The sequence below is a fragment of the Chiloscyllium plagiosum genome, chromosome 3 (assembly GCF_004010195.1).
Source record: "Chiloscyllium plagiosum isolate BGI_BamShark_2017 chromosome 3, ASM401019v2, whole genome shotgun sequence".
Lineage (NCBI taxonomy): Eukaryota > Metazoa > Chordata > Chondrichthyes > Orectolobiformes > Hemiscylliidae > Chiloscyllium > Chiloscyllium plagiosum.
In genome coordinates this window covers 120292583-120306706 of record NC_057712.1, presented here as the reverse complement: position 1 = coordinate 120306706, position 14124 = coordinate 120292583, and the positions used below count along the sequence as shown (strand labels likewise).

Genomic DNA, 14124 nt, shown 5'->3' with positions numbered 1-14124 from the left:
ATAAATAGCCATTGCTATATTGATGCTGTAATGCCACTGGCATTGATCTTATTCTCAAATTTTACTGTGAAATCATGTTCTGACAAATAATGGAAATTTTGCGTGTAATATTACTTATGCATTTTGGAAGCTGTATGCACTTATCATGCCACCCTCACCAGCCTCATTCCCCCAAATCAAATCAACTTAAGTATTGTATGCTGTAAGTTTAAAAATAGCTGGTGTTTCAATGTGGACAGGTGTGTACAAGAAATCTTTAAATATCCATACTGGGAACTGATTAGATCAATTTCAGGTTGGTCAGGTCTTGACCTTGCCTTGTTTAGTTTTCTCTTTCCCTCCATTTTGAGAAAGTGCTTGAGTTTCATCCCTACACCTCAGGAATAATGGAATTGAATGAAATCTTGAAATGACGCATTAGTGTTCTAATATGGCATTGTGTTCAGTAGCTTTATTTATAAAATATTTTTTCTCTCCAGATTACAAAGAGGTTACAAGGTCACCCATCCAGGTGAGGTTCAGATTTAGTGGTGATTTCTTTTTAAACAATGCAATGTGGAATGAGAAATTCTTTTAACATAACCTTTATTACTGATTTTACCCTCTGCCAAACACTAAGCTTGCTCCAAGACACTGAAATCCACTGTTATGCCTGTCAAAGACAAAACAGCTCAGGTCTGTTTCATGGATCTGATTTGTTGATGTGACCAATTTGAATTTCTTATACTGGGAAATCTTATGTACAAATATAAGACTTGAAAGCAGAAGGCAACCATTTTGTCTGTTCTACCATTCAATCATGTCATATATATAGCTGATTTGGTTGTATCCTTATCTCCACTCCTGCCTACATCCTGTAAACCTCACTCCCTTAAACCCAGCCTCCACTCCCTTACAGGGGAGAGAGTTACACACTAACGATCCTGTGAGAAGAAAACACGTTCTCCTCACGTCTGCCTTAAAAGGGAGATCCCTTCATTAAGTCATGTCCCCTAGTTTTAGTCTTCAACAATGAGAGAACATCCTCCTATGATGTAACGTGTCAAATTCCCTCAGATCTTCGTGTTTCAATAAGATCACGTCTCATGCTTCCAAACCCCAATGGGTATGGGTCTTCATAAGGCCTTCATCCCATGAGTATGTTAAATGATCTTCCCCTGAACTACACCAGATCTGTACACGGTACTCCAGACTGGAGATTGGCAAACGTGGTGCCACTGTTTAGAAAGCGTGGTAAGGACAAGCCAGGGAACTATAGACCAGTGAGCCTGACCTCGGTGGTGGGCAAGTTGTTGGAGGGAATCCTGAGGGACAGGATGTACACACATTTGGAAAGGCAAGGACTGATTAGGGATAGTCAGCATGGCTGTGTGCGTGGGAAATCATGTCTCAAACTTGATTGAGTTTTTTGAAGAAGTAACAAAGAAGATTGATGAGGGCAGAGCAGTAGATGTGATCTATATGGACTTCAGTAAGGCGTTCAACAAGGTTCCCCATGGGAGATTTATTAGCAAGGTTAGATCTCATAGAATACAGGGAGAACTAACCATTTGGATACAGAACTGGCTCAAAGGTAGAAGACAGAGGTGGTGGAGGGTTGTTTCCCAGATTGGAGGCCTGTGACCAGTGGATTGCCACAAGGATCAGTGCTGGGTCCTCTACTTTTTGTCATTTACATAAACGATTTGGATGCAAGCATAAGAGGTACAGTTAATAAGTTTGCAGATGACACCAAAATTGGAGATATAGTGGACAGCGAAGAGGGTTACCTCAGATTACAGCAGGATCTTGACCAGATGGGCCAATGGGCTGAGAAGTGGCAGATGGAGTTTAATTCAGATAAATGCGAGGTGCTGCATTTTGAGCAAGCAAATCTTAGCGGGACTTATACACTTAATGGTAAGGTCCTAGGGAGTGTTGCTGAATAAAGGGACCTTGGAGTGCAGGTTCATAGCTCCTTGAAAGTGGAGTTGCAGGTAGATAGGAAGTGAAGGTGTTTGGTATGCTTTCTTTTATTGGTCAGAGTATTGAGTACAGGAGTTGGGAGGTCATGTTGCGGCTGTACAGGACATTGGTTAGGCTACTGTTGGAATATTGCGTGCAATTCTGGTCTCCTTCCTATTGGAAAGATGTTGTGAAACTTGAAAGGGTTCAGAAAAGATTTACAAGAATGTTGCCAGGGTTGGAGGATTTGAGCTATAAGGAGAGGCTGAACAGGCTGGGGCTGTTTTCCCTGGAGCGCGGAGGCTGAGAAGTGACCTTATAGAGGTTTACAAAATTGAGTGGCATGGATAGGGTAAATAGACAAAGTCTTTTCCCTGGGGTCAGGCAGTCCAGAACTACAGGGCATAAGTTTAGGGTTAGATTTAAAAGATATAAAAGAGACCTAAGGGCCAACTTTTTCATAGAGGGTGGTACGGATATGGAATGAGCTGCCAGAGGAAGTGGTGGAGGCTGGTACAATTGCATCATTTAAGAGGAATTTGGATGGGTTTCTGAATAGGAAGGGTTTGGAGGGATATGGGTCGGGTGCTGGCAGATGGGACTAGATTGGATTGGGATATCTGGTCGGCATGCACGGGTTGGACCGAAGGGTCTGTTTCCATGCTGTACATCTCTATGACTCTATACGGTCTCAGCAATGTCTTTTACAGCTGCAGTAAACTTCCCTACTTTTATATTCCATTTCCCTTGCAATAAATATCCACATTGCATTCACTTGCCTTTCCTGTGTGCTAATTTCCTGATTTGTGTATCAGGAGACCCAGATTCCCCGTACCATTGTGTTCAACAAACTTCTTTGTAAATAAAAAATCAATAGTATATTCTTTCTGCCAAAGTGGACAATATCACGTTTACTTATGCTGTACTCCTTTCTGCCAAATTTTTGCCCACTTACTCAACCTATTTCTCACGTTGCAGACTGCTTACATCCTTTTGACAACTTTCCCCTGCCTATTTTGATGTAATTGGCAATTCTAGCTACCATATATTTGATTACCTTATTCATGTCATTGGTATAGATTGTAAATCGTTGAGATCTCAGCTCTGTGGCACTCTATTAGTTATACCTTGCCAACTCAAAAAAGACCCCTTTCACCCTAGTCTTCGCTTCCTGTTAATCAGCCCTTTGTTCATGCTAATGTGCTACCCACCTACAGCATGTGCTTTTACCTTTGATATTGCACTTTATCAAATGCCTTTTGAAAATCCAAATATGCAACTTCTATTGGGTTTTCCCCAGTCCACCTTTACAAAGGCTGGGGTTTTCCTTTCACAAAGCCATGTTGGTTCTGCTTGAGCACATTGTGTTTTTCAAAGTATTTTGCTGTAACCTCCTTAGTAAAGGACTCTAGCACCCTTCCTATAACAGATGTTAGACAAACTGGCCTATAGTTTCCTGCTCTTTGACACCCTTCTTTCATGAATAAAGATTGGAAAATAGCGAATGTTGCTGAGAGCAATTCTGCTTTCAAGTCAAAACTGTGTGGTTTACACGTATTTTACAGATGGACTTTCATCTGCCTGCTGTCCTTGTAGGTGATGAGGTTATAAGTTTGGAAGGTACTATTGAAGGAGCCTTGTTGAGATGTTTCAAGTAATTTAGTTGATGGTGCACATTGCAAATATGGTGTGCCAGTCATGGTGATGAGATATCTAACAAAGGCTACTTTGTCCTGGATGATGTCATTTTTTTGTAGGAATTGTGCTTATCCAAGCAAATCTTCGTTCATACTGCTGTTGAAAGTAGTCAGGCTGAGGAGAGCCTGGGATAAGCTAATCACTGTAAATGTCATAACCCCTTGGACTTTTATAGTTTATATTTATATGACTCCTCCAATTCAGTCTCTGATCAGTGGTAAATCCCAGAATGTTGATAGGGGGGATTTACCCACTAATAGTGATGTCAGTAAATATCAGAAGAGTTAATTATTTTTTTGGAGATGGTAATTTTTTTGACATTTCTGTAGTGTGATACTTGTCAGCTCGAGTCTTGCTGTTGTCCATGGCCATTTTGCGTGGACATTGCTTCATAATCTAAGTAATTACAAATAGATCTGATTGCTGCAATTACAAGCTGCCAGTGCACTTTGCAAAGTCCATTGACTGGTTATATATTGTCCGTGGTGGGGGTGGTGTGAGAGGAGCTATATTTAGGAATTCCAGTCTAATCTATGACTCTTTTAAAATAAGATTATAGTGCCAGAGTAATACTGGAATGCTTTTTGCTGCTATACTAAATGCTTCTTCTGAGCTTTTTCTGTTTATTCCATAGAGGGAGCTATTGAGTCAGCTCCAATTTTTTATTTTAGTAGAAAAGAAAGCCTAAAGATTTTGAAGCATTGAGACCTAGCTTGTATTCACCCTGCTACTTGTAAATTGTAATAATTTTTTGTAAACATTTGGCATACCTGTAATGACTTTTGTTCATCTATATGTAGTGCGTCACTAATGGTCAAGTGGCTAAAAGCAGTCTTCACTCTGCATGCTTCCTATCTATCTACAGTAAGTAATACTGTTTGTTTTGCTCAGTTGTAAGTTAAATATTACATTTGATGTCTCAAGGGTTTTAAAACTTGGATTCACGCTAAAACCTAAGATGATTGCCAATTAAAGGTGAGGGTTGGAGGAACAAAGTAGCATCTGTTGACAGACCTGAAGCACGTCACTGTGGCTTTCTGGTTCCTTAATGTTAAGATGCAAGATCAATTTCTTTGCGCTTTCTGCCTGCTCTCCTCGTGGCAGTTTGGATTGAATAGAGGAAAACACAATGTGTAGTATCTTTAAATGCATAGCTGTATCCTGTTTATCCTCATACAAAGTCGGGTTTACCATTTGAAACTCTTTGCTGTTGTCGGCATGTGATACTGATAATGGATGTTGGGTGAGATTTTAGATTTGCTGATTCTGGTTAAGGAAGGAGGCTTGGAGCAGAACTGAAGTGAAAAAATTATGGTTTCTAAGATTTGAGCTCTATGGGATATGTTTTTGAGAATTTTGGGGAGAGGGCACTGTAAATATTGTGATTGCCACCTGTTTCTTAAAAGTTAAGCTTAATAGTCCAGCCTTACTGTTTATATATTTAAATACATGTATGTTTAATTAGGGTGATTTTAACTTTAGCTTGCATTCCAGACTTCTGGCTGTTGCTCAGCTTGCACTAAAATGGTTGATTTCATTCTGCAGGTGCCTGATCTTGTACCACAGCTTGGAGTTTTGTACCAACTAATGGAGAGCAGAGTGAAAACTCTGCAGAAGCTCTCTCGGCTGCATGGCAAGCTTTTCCTTCTTGTTACACAGGTAAGAAGTGGATGTTTGCTGTTGGGAATGCTTTGAGTTCTAGATATTCATAGAAGAATGTGTATTCCATTAATTTTGTGCATATTTTAGACGGCACAGTGGTTAGCACTGTTGCCTCACAGCGCTAGAGACCTGGGTTCAGTTCCCATCTCAGGTGAATGTCTGTGTGGAGTTTGCACATTCTCCCAGTGTCTGCATGGGTTTCCTCTGGGTGCTCCGGTTTCCTCCCACAGTCCAAAGATGTGCAGGTTAGGTGAATTGGCTATGCTAGGTTGCCCGTAGGTGAAGGGGTAAATGTTGGGGAATGGGTCTGGGTGGGTTGCTCTTCGGAGGGTCGGTGTGGACTTGTTCGGCCAAAGGACCTGTTTCCACACTGTAAGTAATCTAATATTTTGATTATGTAAGTCGCTTGCACAAATCCCAACTGTTTCGTTTATTTGAACAAATGCCACTTTTGAGGTGCAGGCTTGGGTTTTCAGATGTTCCATGTAGCACCTCAGTAGTTGTAGTTAGTGTCTCTAGCAACTGACATGGGAAGATCTGTGTTGCTCTTATATTGGTATAACATACTACCCAAACAAGAGCCAAATGCATACGGAACTATTCCTATCATTGCATTGCTTCTCTGATTCATTGTTACCTAATTAGGATGCCTGAATTGTATCTAGTCTTGTTCTTCATTCTTCATGTTTTTCTATCAACATGACATTTCATTGCAATTGCTGATGTTGCTGTTTGTTATGAGTGTACTTGTGCAATTCAGTTGGTGTTGATGCTGATTTGACATTCCTCAGGTTGCAGGATCAGAAAAAGCACAAGACATAAGCAGCGTGAACCAAACTGCAAAGCTGGTTTATGAGGAAGGTAAGAGATAATCACAAATATCATCTGAAGACATCTCCGATGTTTATCTTCGAAGGAGGAAGCATGCTGCAAAGCAGTGTAGGATTAAACTTGTCTGCCAGTTTTCATGTTTCAGTATCATCTTGAGATAATGCAGCAGTGTCATCAAATAGATGAATACTGATCCAAAGTGGATAATAGGAGGAGAAGTGGTCATTAGCTTGAGTTTTATGGGGCATCTCAAAGAATTGATGGGATGCAAAAATGCATCGAGATGGCCGGAAAGAATCTACATTTGAGGCCTAGATGATAGAATGCATGGCTTCCCCCCGATGAATTAAAAGGGAGGATGCGGATTCCAGAAACAGGAGCTTATTTTGTGAGGGCGTTACAAAGTTACAGATGTGAATATGAATCTATTGCAGACCTAAAGTTTAATACTGTAACTTTTGGTTTTATTCAGAGATGCAAAATCCACTTTATTTGCACTTTGTCTGCTCCTTATGTAATGGCTCAGAGTAATAGAGAAGTACAGCACGGAAACAGACCCTTTGGTCCAACTTGTCCATACCGAAGAGATATCCTAGTCTAATCAGGTCCCGTTTGCCAGCACTTGGTCCATATACCCCTCAACCCTTCCTATTCATATACCCATACAGATGCCTTTTAAATGCTGCAATTATACCAGCCTCTATTACTTCCTCTGGCAGGTCATTCCGTACACACACACCACCCTCTGTGAGAAACAGTTGCCCTTAGGTCCCTTTTATATCTTTCCCTTCTCACCTTAAACCTATGCCCTCTAGTTCTGGACTCCCCCATCCCTGGGAAAAGATTTTGTCTATTTATCCTATCCACGCCCCTCATGATTTTTATAAACCTCTGCTTATGATGCTCCAGGGAAAACAGCCCCAGCCTATTCAGCCTCTCCCTATAGCTCAAATCCTCCAACCCTGGCAACATCCTTGTAAATCTTTTTTGAACCCTTTCAAGTTTCACAACATCTTTCCGATAGGAAGGAGACCAGAGTTGCACGCAAAATTCCAATAGTGGCCTAACCAATGTCCTGTACAGCCGCAACATGACCTCCCAACTCCTGTACTCAACACTCTGACCAATAAAAGAAAGCATACCAACGCTGCCTTCACTATCCTGTCTAACTGTGACTCCACTTTCAAGGAGCTATGAACCTGCACTCCAAGGTCTCTTTGTTCAGCAACACTCCCTAGGACCTTACCATTAAGTGTTTAAGTCCTGTCTGATTTGCTTTTCCAAAATGCAACACCTCAATTTATCTAAATTAAACTTCATCTGCCACTCCTCAACCCATTGGCCCATCTGATCCAAGATTCCCATTATAATCTGAGGTAACCTCCTTTGCTGTCCCCTACTCCTCCAATTTACATCCAAATCATTTACATAAATGTTGAAAAGTAGTGGACTCAGCACCAATCCTTGAGGCACTCCACTGGTAACAGGCCTTCAGTCTGAAAAGCAATTCCCCACCACTACCTTCTGTCTTCTACCTTTGCTCCAGTTCTGTATTCAAATGGCTAGATCTTGCCGTATTCCATGAGATCCAACCTTGCTAACCAGTTTCCTGTGAGGACCCTTGCCGAATGCCTTACTGCCGTCCATATAGATCAAGTCCACTGCTCTACCCTCATCAATCCTCTTTGTTACTATTTCAGCAAACTCAATCAAGTTCATGAGACACAACACCCACGCACAAAGCCATGCTAGCTATTCCTAATCAGTCCTTGTCTTTCCAAATACTTGTAAATCCTGTCCCTCAGGATCCTTCCAACAACTTGCCCATCACTGACGTCAGGCTCACCGATCTATAGTTCCCTGGCTTGTCCTTACTACCTTTCTTAAATAGTGGCACCACGTCACCCAAACTCCAATCTTCTGGCACCTCACCTGTGACTATCGATGATACAAATATCTCGGCAAAAGGCCCAGCAAACACTTCCCTAGCTTCCCACAGAGTTCAAGGGTACACCTGATCAGGTCCTGGGGATTCATCCACTTTTAAGCGTTTCAAGACATCCAGCACAACCTCCTCTGTAATATGGACATTTTTCAAGATCTATTTCCCCACATTCAATATGTTCCATATCCTTCTCCACAGTAAATACTAATGGAAAATACTTATTTAGTATCTCCTGCAGCTCCACACACAGGCTGCCTTGCTGATCATTGAGGGGCCCTGTTCTCTCTCTAAGTTGCCCTTTTGTCCTTTATGTCTAAAAACCCTTTTGATTCTCCTTAACTCTACTCGCCAAAGCTATCTCATGTCCACTTTTTGTCCTCCTGATTTCCCTCTTATGTATACTCCTACTGCCTTTAGAATCTTTAGAATCCTCTTCTAAGGATTCAATCGATCTATCCTGTCTATACCTTACATATGCTTCCTTCTTTTTCTTAACCAAACCCTCAATTTCTCTAGTCATCCAGCATTCCGCATATCTACCAGCCTTTCCTTTCACCCTAACAGGGATATACTGTCTCTGCACTCCCATTATTTCATTTCTGAAGGTTTCCCAATCTCCAGCCATCCCTTTAACTGCGAACATCTGCAACCAATCAGCTTTTGAAAGTTCTTGTTTAATACCATCAAAATTGGCCTTCCTGCAATTTAGAACTTAAACTTTTAGATCTGGTCTATCCTTTTCCATCACTACTTTAAAACTAATGAGTAGGTCAAGTTTTGCACCTTGTCTAGTAGGAGCGTCCACTTACTTAATCAGAAAATTTTCTTGTACGCCCTTAACAAAATGATCTCCATCTAAACCCTTAATACTGTGGCAGTCCCAGTTAATGTTTGGAAAGTTAAAATCCCCTACCATAACCACCCTATTATTCTTACAGGTGACTGAAATCTCCTTACAAATTTGTTTCTCAATTTTCCTCTGACTATTAGGGTGCCTATAATACAATCCCAATAAGGAGATCATCCCTTTCCTATGTCTCAGTTCCACTCAAATAACTTCCCTGGATGTATTTCCGGGAATATCCCCTCTCAGCACAACTGTAATGCTATGCCTTAACAAAAACGCCACTCCCCCTCCTTTCTTGCCCCCTTTTCTATCCTTCCTATAGCATTTGTATCATGGAACATTAAGCCACCAGTCCTGTCCATCCCTGATCTACGTTTCTGTAATTGCTATGTTATCCCAGTCCTATGTTCCTAATCATGCCCCAATTTCACCTGTCTTCCCTGTTAGGCCTCTTGCATTGACGGAAATGCAGTTTATCAGTCCTATCTTGTTCTCTGCTTTGTTCCTTCCTACCCTGAATGTTTGACTTGCTCCCTTTCCCAATGGTACCAGTCTCAGATTGATCTCTTTCCTCACTATTTCCCTGGGTCCCAATCCCCTACTTTACTAGTTTAAATCCTCCCAAGCAGCTTTAGCAAATCTCCTTGCCAGTATATTTGTTCGATAGAAAAGACATACAGCAGATAGTGGCTCACTGGTTAGCACTGCTGCTTCAACGCCAGGGACCTGGGTTCGATTCCAGCCTCGAGTGACTGTCTATGTGGAATTTACATGTTCTCCTCGTGTCTGCGTGGGTTTCCTCCTACAGTCCAAACATATGCCAGTTAGGTGAATAGGCCAAGCTAAATTACCCATAGTGTTTAGGAATGTGTAGGTTAGGTGCATTAGTCAAGGGAAATGTAATTCCACTGGGTGGGATAATCTTCGGTGGGGCGGTGTGGACTTGTTGGGCCGAAGGGCCTGTTTCCACACTGTTGGAATTCTATTCTAATTCTAATTCAGACAAAACTGTACAATGTATATTATTAAATCTGTTCCAACAACCCCTTCATTTCCTGTGACTTCCCAATTGGAACTCACTGCTTTGTCCTTTTGGTTCATCAAAAGAGTCTGCAAAAATGTGGGTTTTATTGTAGATTGTTGATATTAGCTGAGGTTATTTTGTTTCTGTTGTTCCAGAATCATCAGAAGAAGAAAACTCTGAAGATGACCTAATGGCAGATCATGAATCTGATGTAAGTGTAGAAAACCATCCTCCATTGGCAGAAGTGTCCTTTTATTGTCACAGATATGTGGTTGTCAAGACTATTCCCACTGTGACTTTATTTTGAAGTTTGGAAATTGTTGTATCCCCTCAGTGAGAACTAAGCACACAAGTCCTGCGGTTAGAATACTGTCTGAGCTCCATGGCAGCTGTTGCTGCTTCAGAGGTTACAATCCAAAATTCTGTTCGTGAGTCAACTTGGGCTCCCTGCTTTGGGAAGTCCTGTTATACGTCAGTTTAACTTGAAAAGAAACAGTGGTTTGTTCTGTCTGTTTGGAATAATCTTAATTTCTTGCCACTTTGACTTTTACCTTTCCTTTGGTATCTGTTCTGGCAAGTCTAAGGAGATAACTGGTTTCATTTATTCCTTGCTGCGATTTCGCTGATATACTATCTATCTATCTAGCTCTCTTTCACACACCCACGCCCGCACTAACCTTGCATATCCAAATGTGATGGGCAGGCACTATTACGTTCGGATAATCGATTATTCGGTTAATTAATTAAATATCTTTCCTCTGGGGCTTGGAGTTTTTACAGTCTGCGTGCACTCCTCCATAGAACTCCAGGGGAAGTGTGGGAAGAGAGAGAGGGGGCAGGATGTTAGTCATTTGGAGGCGGTGCCTGTTTAATCACTGTAAACAAAAGACGCGTTCACTGTTGTAAACACTTCTTTGATGTAATGTTTCTATCAGGACCTCGAGATCTCCTTCGGATAATCCGATTTTCGGATAATTGGTATTCAGATAATCGAGGTTCCTCTGTATATATCTCGTGTCTTTTCAGTAATAGGGTGAGATGTGTAGACCCTTGTTACGAAAGCATTTTATTATATTACAATCTTTGAGATCCTATTGGCACTGCAAGCCTCTAATATTTCATAATTGTATTTAGATCCCTTCCATTGCAATTGCTAAACTAGTACAAATTCTGAAGTGGAATTGGGATGAAAGTTTCTTTTATTTCCTCCTTTGAAATAAGTTTGTGTCCTTGCATAGATGACTGTGCTTTGTATTGATGATGAATCATTTTCCACTTTAATCATACATTCAATTAATACCATATCAAGTAAAATATACCCATTGACAAAATACCAGTAACGGGGCTGGGGGGATTTCTTGTAGCAAAGTCAAACGTGAATATAATGGACTTGGTTATGATGTTGCTGACGGTGACAAAAAAAGACTTTCCATTTCACTTTTCACTTCCAAGCTCAGAACACATTATGCTGTGCCAGTGTGAATTCTGACAGTTTCTATGTTCGTTCAGTAGCCTTGGGAAATATTCCAATGTAATTCCAATTACTTGTGCATTTGCAGTATATACATTAATAACGTGATTGACCCTATGCGGTGGTTTTATTTCATATCGTGCCATTGGAGTGTATAATTCCTTAGTTTGCTTAGTGTGCTGAAATATATACTATTTTACAACCCACAAAACTGAAATGCAGGACCATGATTTTCTGCCACGTCAGATTTCCTTTTGATCTGCTTTATTTGGAGGGAGAGCTATGTTAACATAAGTGTTGCTAAATAAAAGTCTTATTGTTGAAGCTTTCCATCTTGTACCCATCAGAACGTTTGCAAGAATATCAATTCAAGGGGAAAAGAAACATTTGTTACATGAGAGGAATGTGCTGATTGGTTAGAGATTAGCTCTGATAAAGGCATCACATGGTAAATTGATGCAAATTCCGTCTAATGTTGGATACTGAAAGTTTTGCAAGCACAGGCCGATTGGATGCAGTCAGTACTCTGCCTATTACAACTGCCAAAGGGACGTGCTGTTGGTTATAATCCACCAGCTTTTTGGACCTATGGCCTACAACCTCTGTATCATAGCAGCACTGAAATTCATAAACTGTTACTCATTTGTCTTTTAGGGAGAACATAGGATGCTACCATCAAGTCAAAACTGTTAGTGATAAGTGCCATTTGTGCTGCTATTGCAGAGTGAAAGAGTTAGGTTCATCTGTTGCACAAACTTGAGGTACATTATCTTTCTCTGGGTAATCCGAGATAGACGGCAATGTTCAGAACCAAGCATGACTGCCTTTAAGACCGTCCATGAGTGTGCAATATACAGTGAGAAATAATGTTATCAGGGTGGCCGTTATTTCCCAGGATCCTTTTGATATGCTCTATTTCAGCAGCACATTTGTACAACAAAGGAATGGATTGGGCAATACTTACTAGGTTGCTGATAAAGCCAATCCTGTAGCACGAAACCCTGTGGGAATTCCAAAATGTACTGGCCAGTAAATGTAGCTTTGTTATTGACAGTACTAAAGAATCCCTAGCTGATTTCTCAACTAGAATTAATGAATAGGAAGAGTTAAGTATTGCAAAAGTTTGAGCATTACGAGCAGAATATTGACTTCAAGCCAGAGATGATCTGCTTATCTCTCAAATGAATGGACTGGTCTAAATTTCAGTGCCAATAATACCAGATGTGTAAACTGTACAACAAGCCAAAAGACTGGCAGATCGTATCAAACAGCGTATCCCTTTGACTGTTTGCAACATCCATATCCAACCAGATCACACATTTGTTAGATAATCTTACATGTGTAAGAAATTATTCTGACCACCAATTTAGGATTGCCATTCATGTTCACAGTATGATACTTTTGAACACACTGGAAGCTACATACATTAGTACACAAGACCTTGCGGACGGAAAGGATAAATGCTGTGCCTGTTTCAACAACAAAAGTGACAGCTGTTTTCTGGTTTATTCCTTGGCATTGCACTGACCAATCGGATTTAAAGCATAAGCGAAGACTGGCTGTTAACTGTCGTTCAGCATTAGTGGGTATATTCTCTCTCTCTCAATTCCTCCACCAATCAAAGTCCAGACACTAACGAATTGGCTCCTCTTATGCAGTGTTAGTGAATTTCCCCTTGAACTTATAAAATCTAAAACTTCCACCAAGTGTGGTCATTGTCAACATACTCAAGTTCTAAACTGTCAAAAACTTAAATCAAGTTTACCTCAACATTTGTTTCTGGCTGATCCTGTCTGTCTCCCTACTAGAATTTGGGTAGGTCAGTATTAGTGCTTTTTGCTCATCTTCCTTGAGTGGCCAAGTACACAAATTGTTTATTTTTGCAAGTACAAAGATCGAATGAGTATAGGCATGAGAAGGCACTTTACATTCCTTAGATTTCGAGTCTGACCAAATTATTCTTTGAGATGGGAGACCTTTGAATTTTCTATAAAAGGCTACTGATCGATTAAGATGAGATGGTTGCATCTATTGACAGACCTGAAGCAGATTACTGTGGCTTTCCAGGTTTTTTAACAGTTCGATGCAAGATTAATTTCCTCGCGCTTTCTGTTTGATCTCATAGCAATTCAGATTGAATAGAGGAATACATATAACTTGGAGTTGAACGATACAGATTAAACATCGTAGGTGTGTGTAGCAGTCTGACGTTGCTTATCAAGTGAAGTAGTTTTCCTTTGGTATTGTTACCCATGTCTCAAAATCATTGATTGGGAGAAAATCAGTACATTGTCTTGTGAGCAATGTGCAAAATTGCTTCTGAGGAAGGGTCACTGGACCCAAAACGTTAACTCTGTTATCCAGCCACAGATGCTGCTCGACCTGAGCTTTTTCAACAATTTCTGTTTTAGTTGCAAAATTGCTTAAGTAGGTTCCCATGTGAGCACATTCTCCATCAATTTGTGAAATGGTTATTTTTGGGACTCTGGGCAATGATATAATGGTTTATTTATCAAACGTGGAAAGAAATCCTGGAATCAAGAGCATTCAGGTCTTGCATGCTATCTCTGCAGCATTGCTTAGAGTTTGCACTGTGTAATCTGATGATGGTTGCGATCCTGATCATCTGAGCACCAAAAGCCAGCCTGTTTAAGTATGTTAACATTTCCAGCCTGCAACTTCATGGTGCCTTGAAAATAGAG

At 40.7% G+C, this 14124-nt stretch overlaps 1 protein-coding gene and 2 non-coding genes across 3 annotated transcripts in view; all 3 read left to right on the top strand.

The window, feature by feature from the left end:
- Positions 1–14124, top strand: part of wdr43 (WD repeat domain 43) — a 57243-nt gene that overhangs the window by 42137 nt on the left and 982 nt on the right. Inside the window, exons 13-17 of the mRNA XM_043687212.1 lie at positions 480–511; positions 4443–4506; positions 5188–5301; positions 6096–6165; positions 10107–10162. Coding sequence (XP_043543147.1) covers positions 480–511; positions 4443–4506; positions 5188–5301; positions 6096–6165; positions 10107–10162 — 336 coding nt within the window. The remainder of the gene's footprint in view (positions 1–479; positions 512–4442; positions 4507–5187; positions 5302–6095; positions 6166–10106; positions 10163–14124) is intronic.
- Positions 4639–4772, top strand: LOC122548718. The gene has a single exon (XR_006311329.1). It is a non-coding gene; the product is annotated as a small nucleolar RNA SNORA31 (small nucleolar RNA).
- Positions 13445–13576, top strand: LOC122548717. Its single transcript, XR_006311328.1, has one exon. It is a non-coding gene; the product is annotated as a small nucleolar RNA SNORA31 (small nucleolar RNA).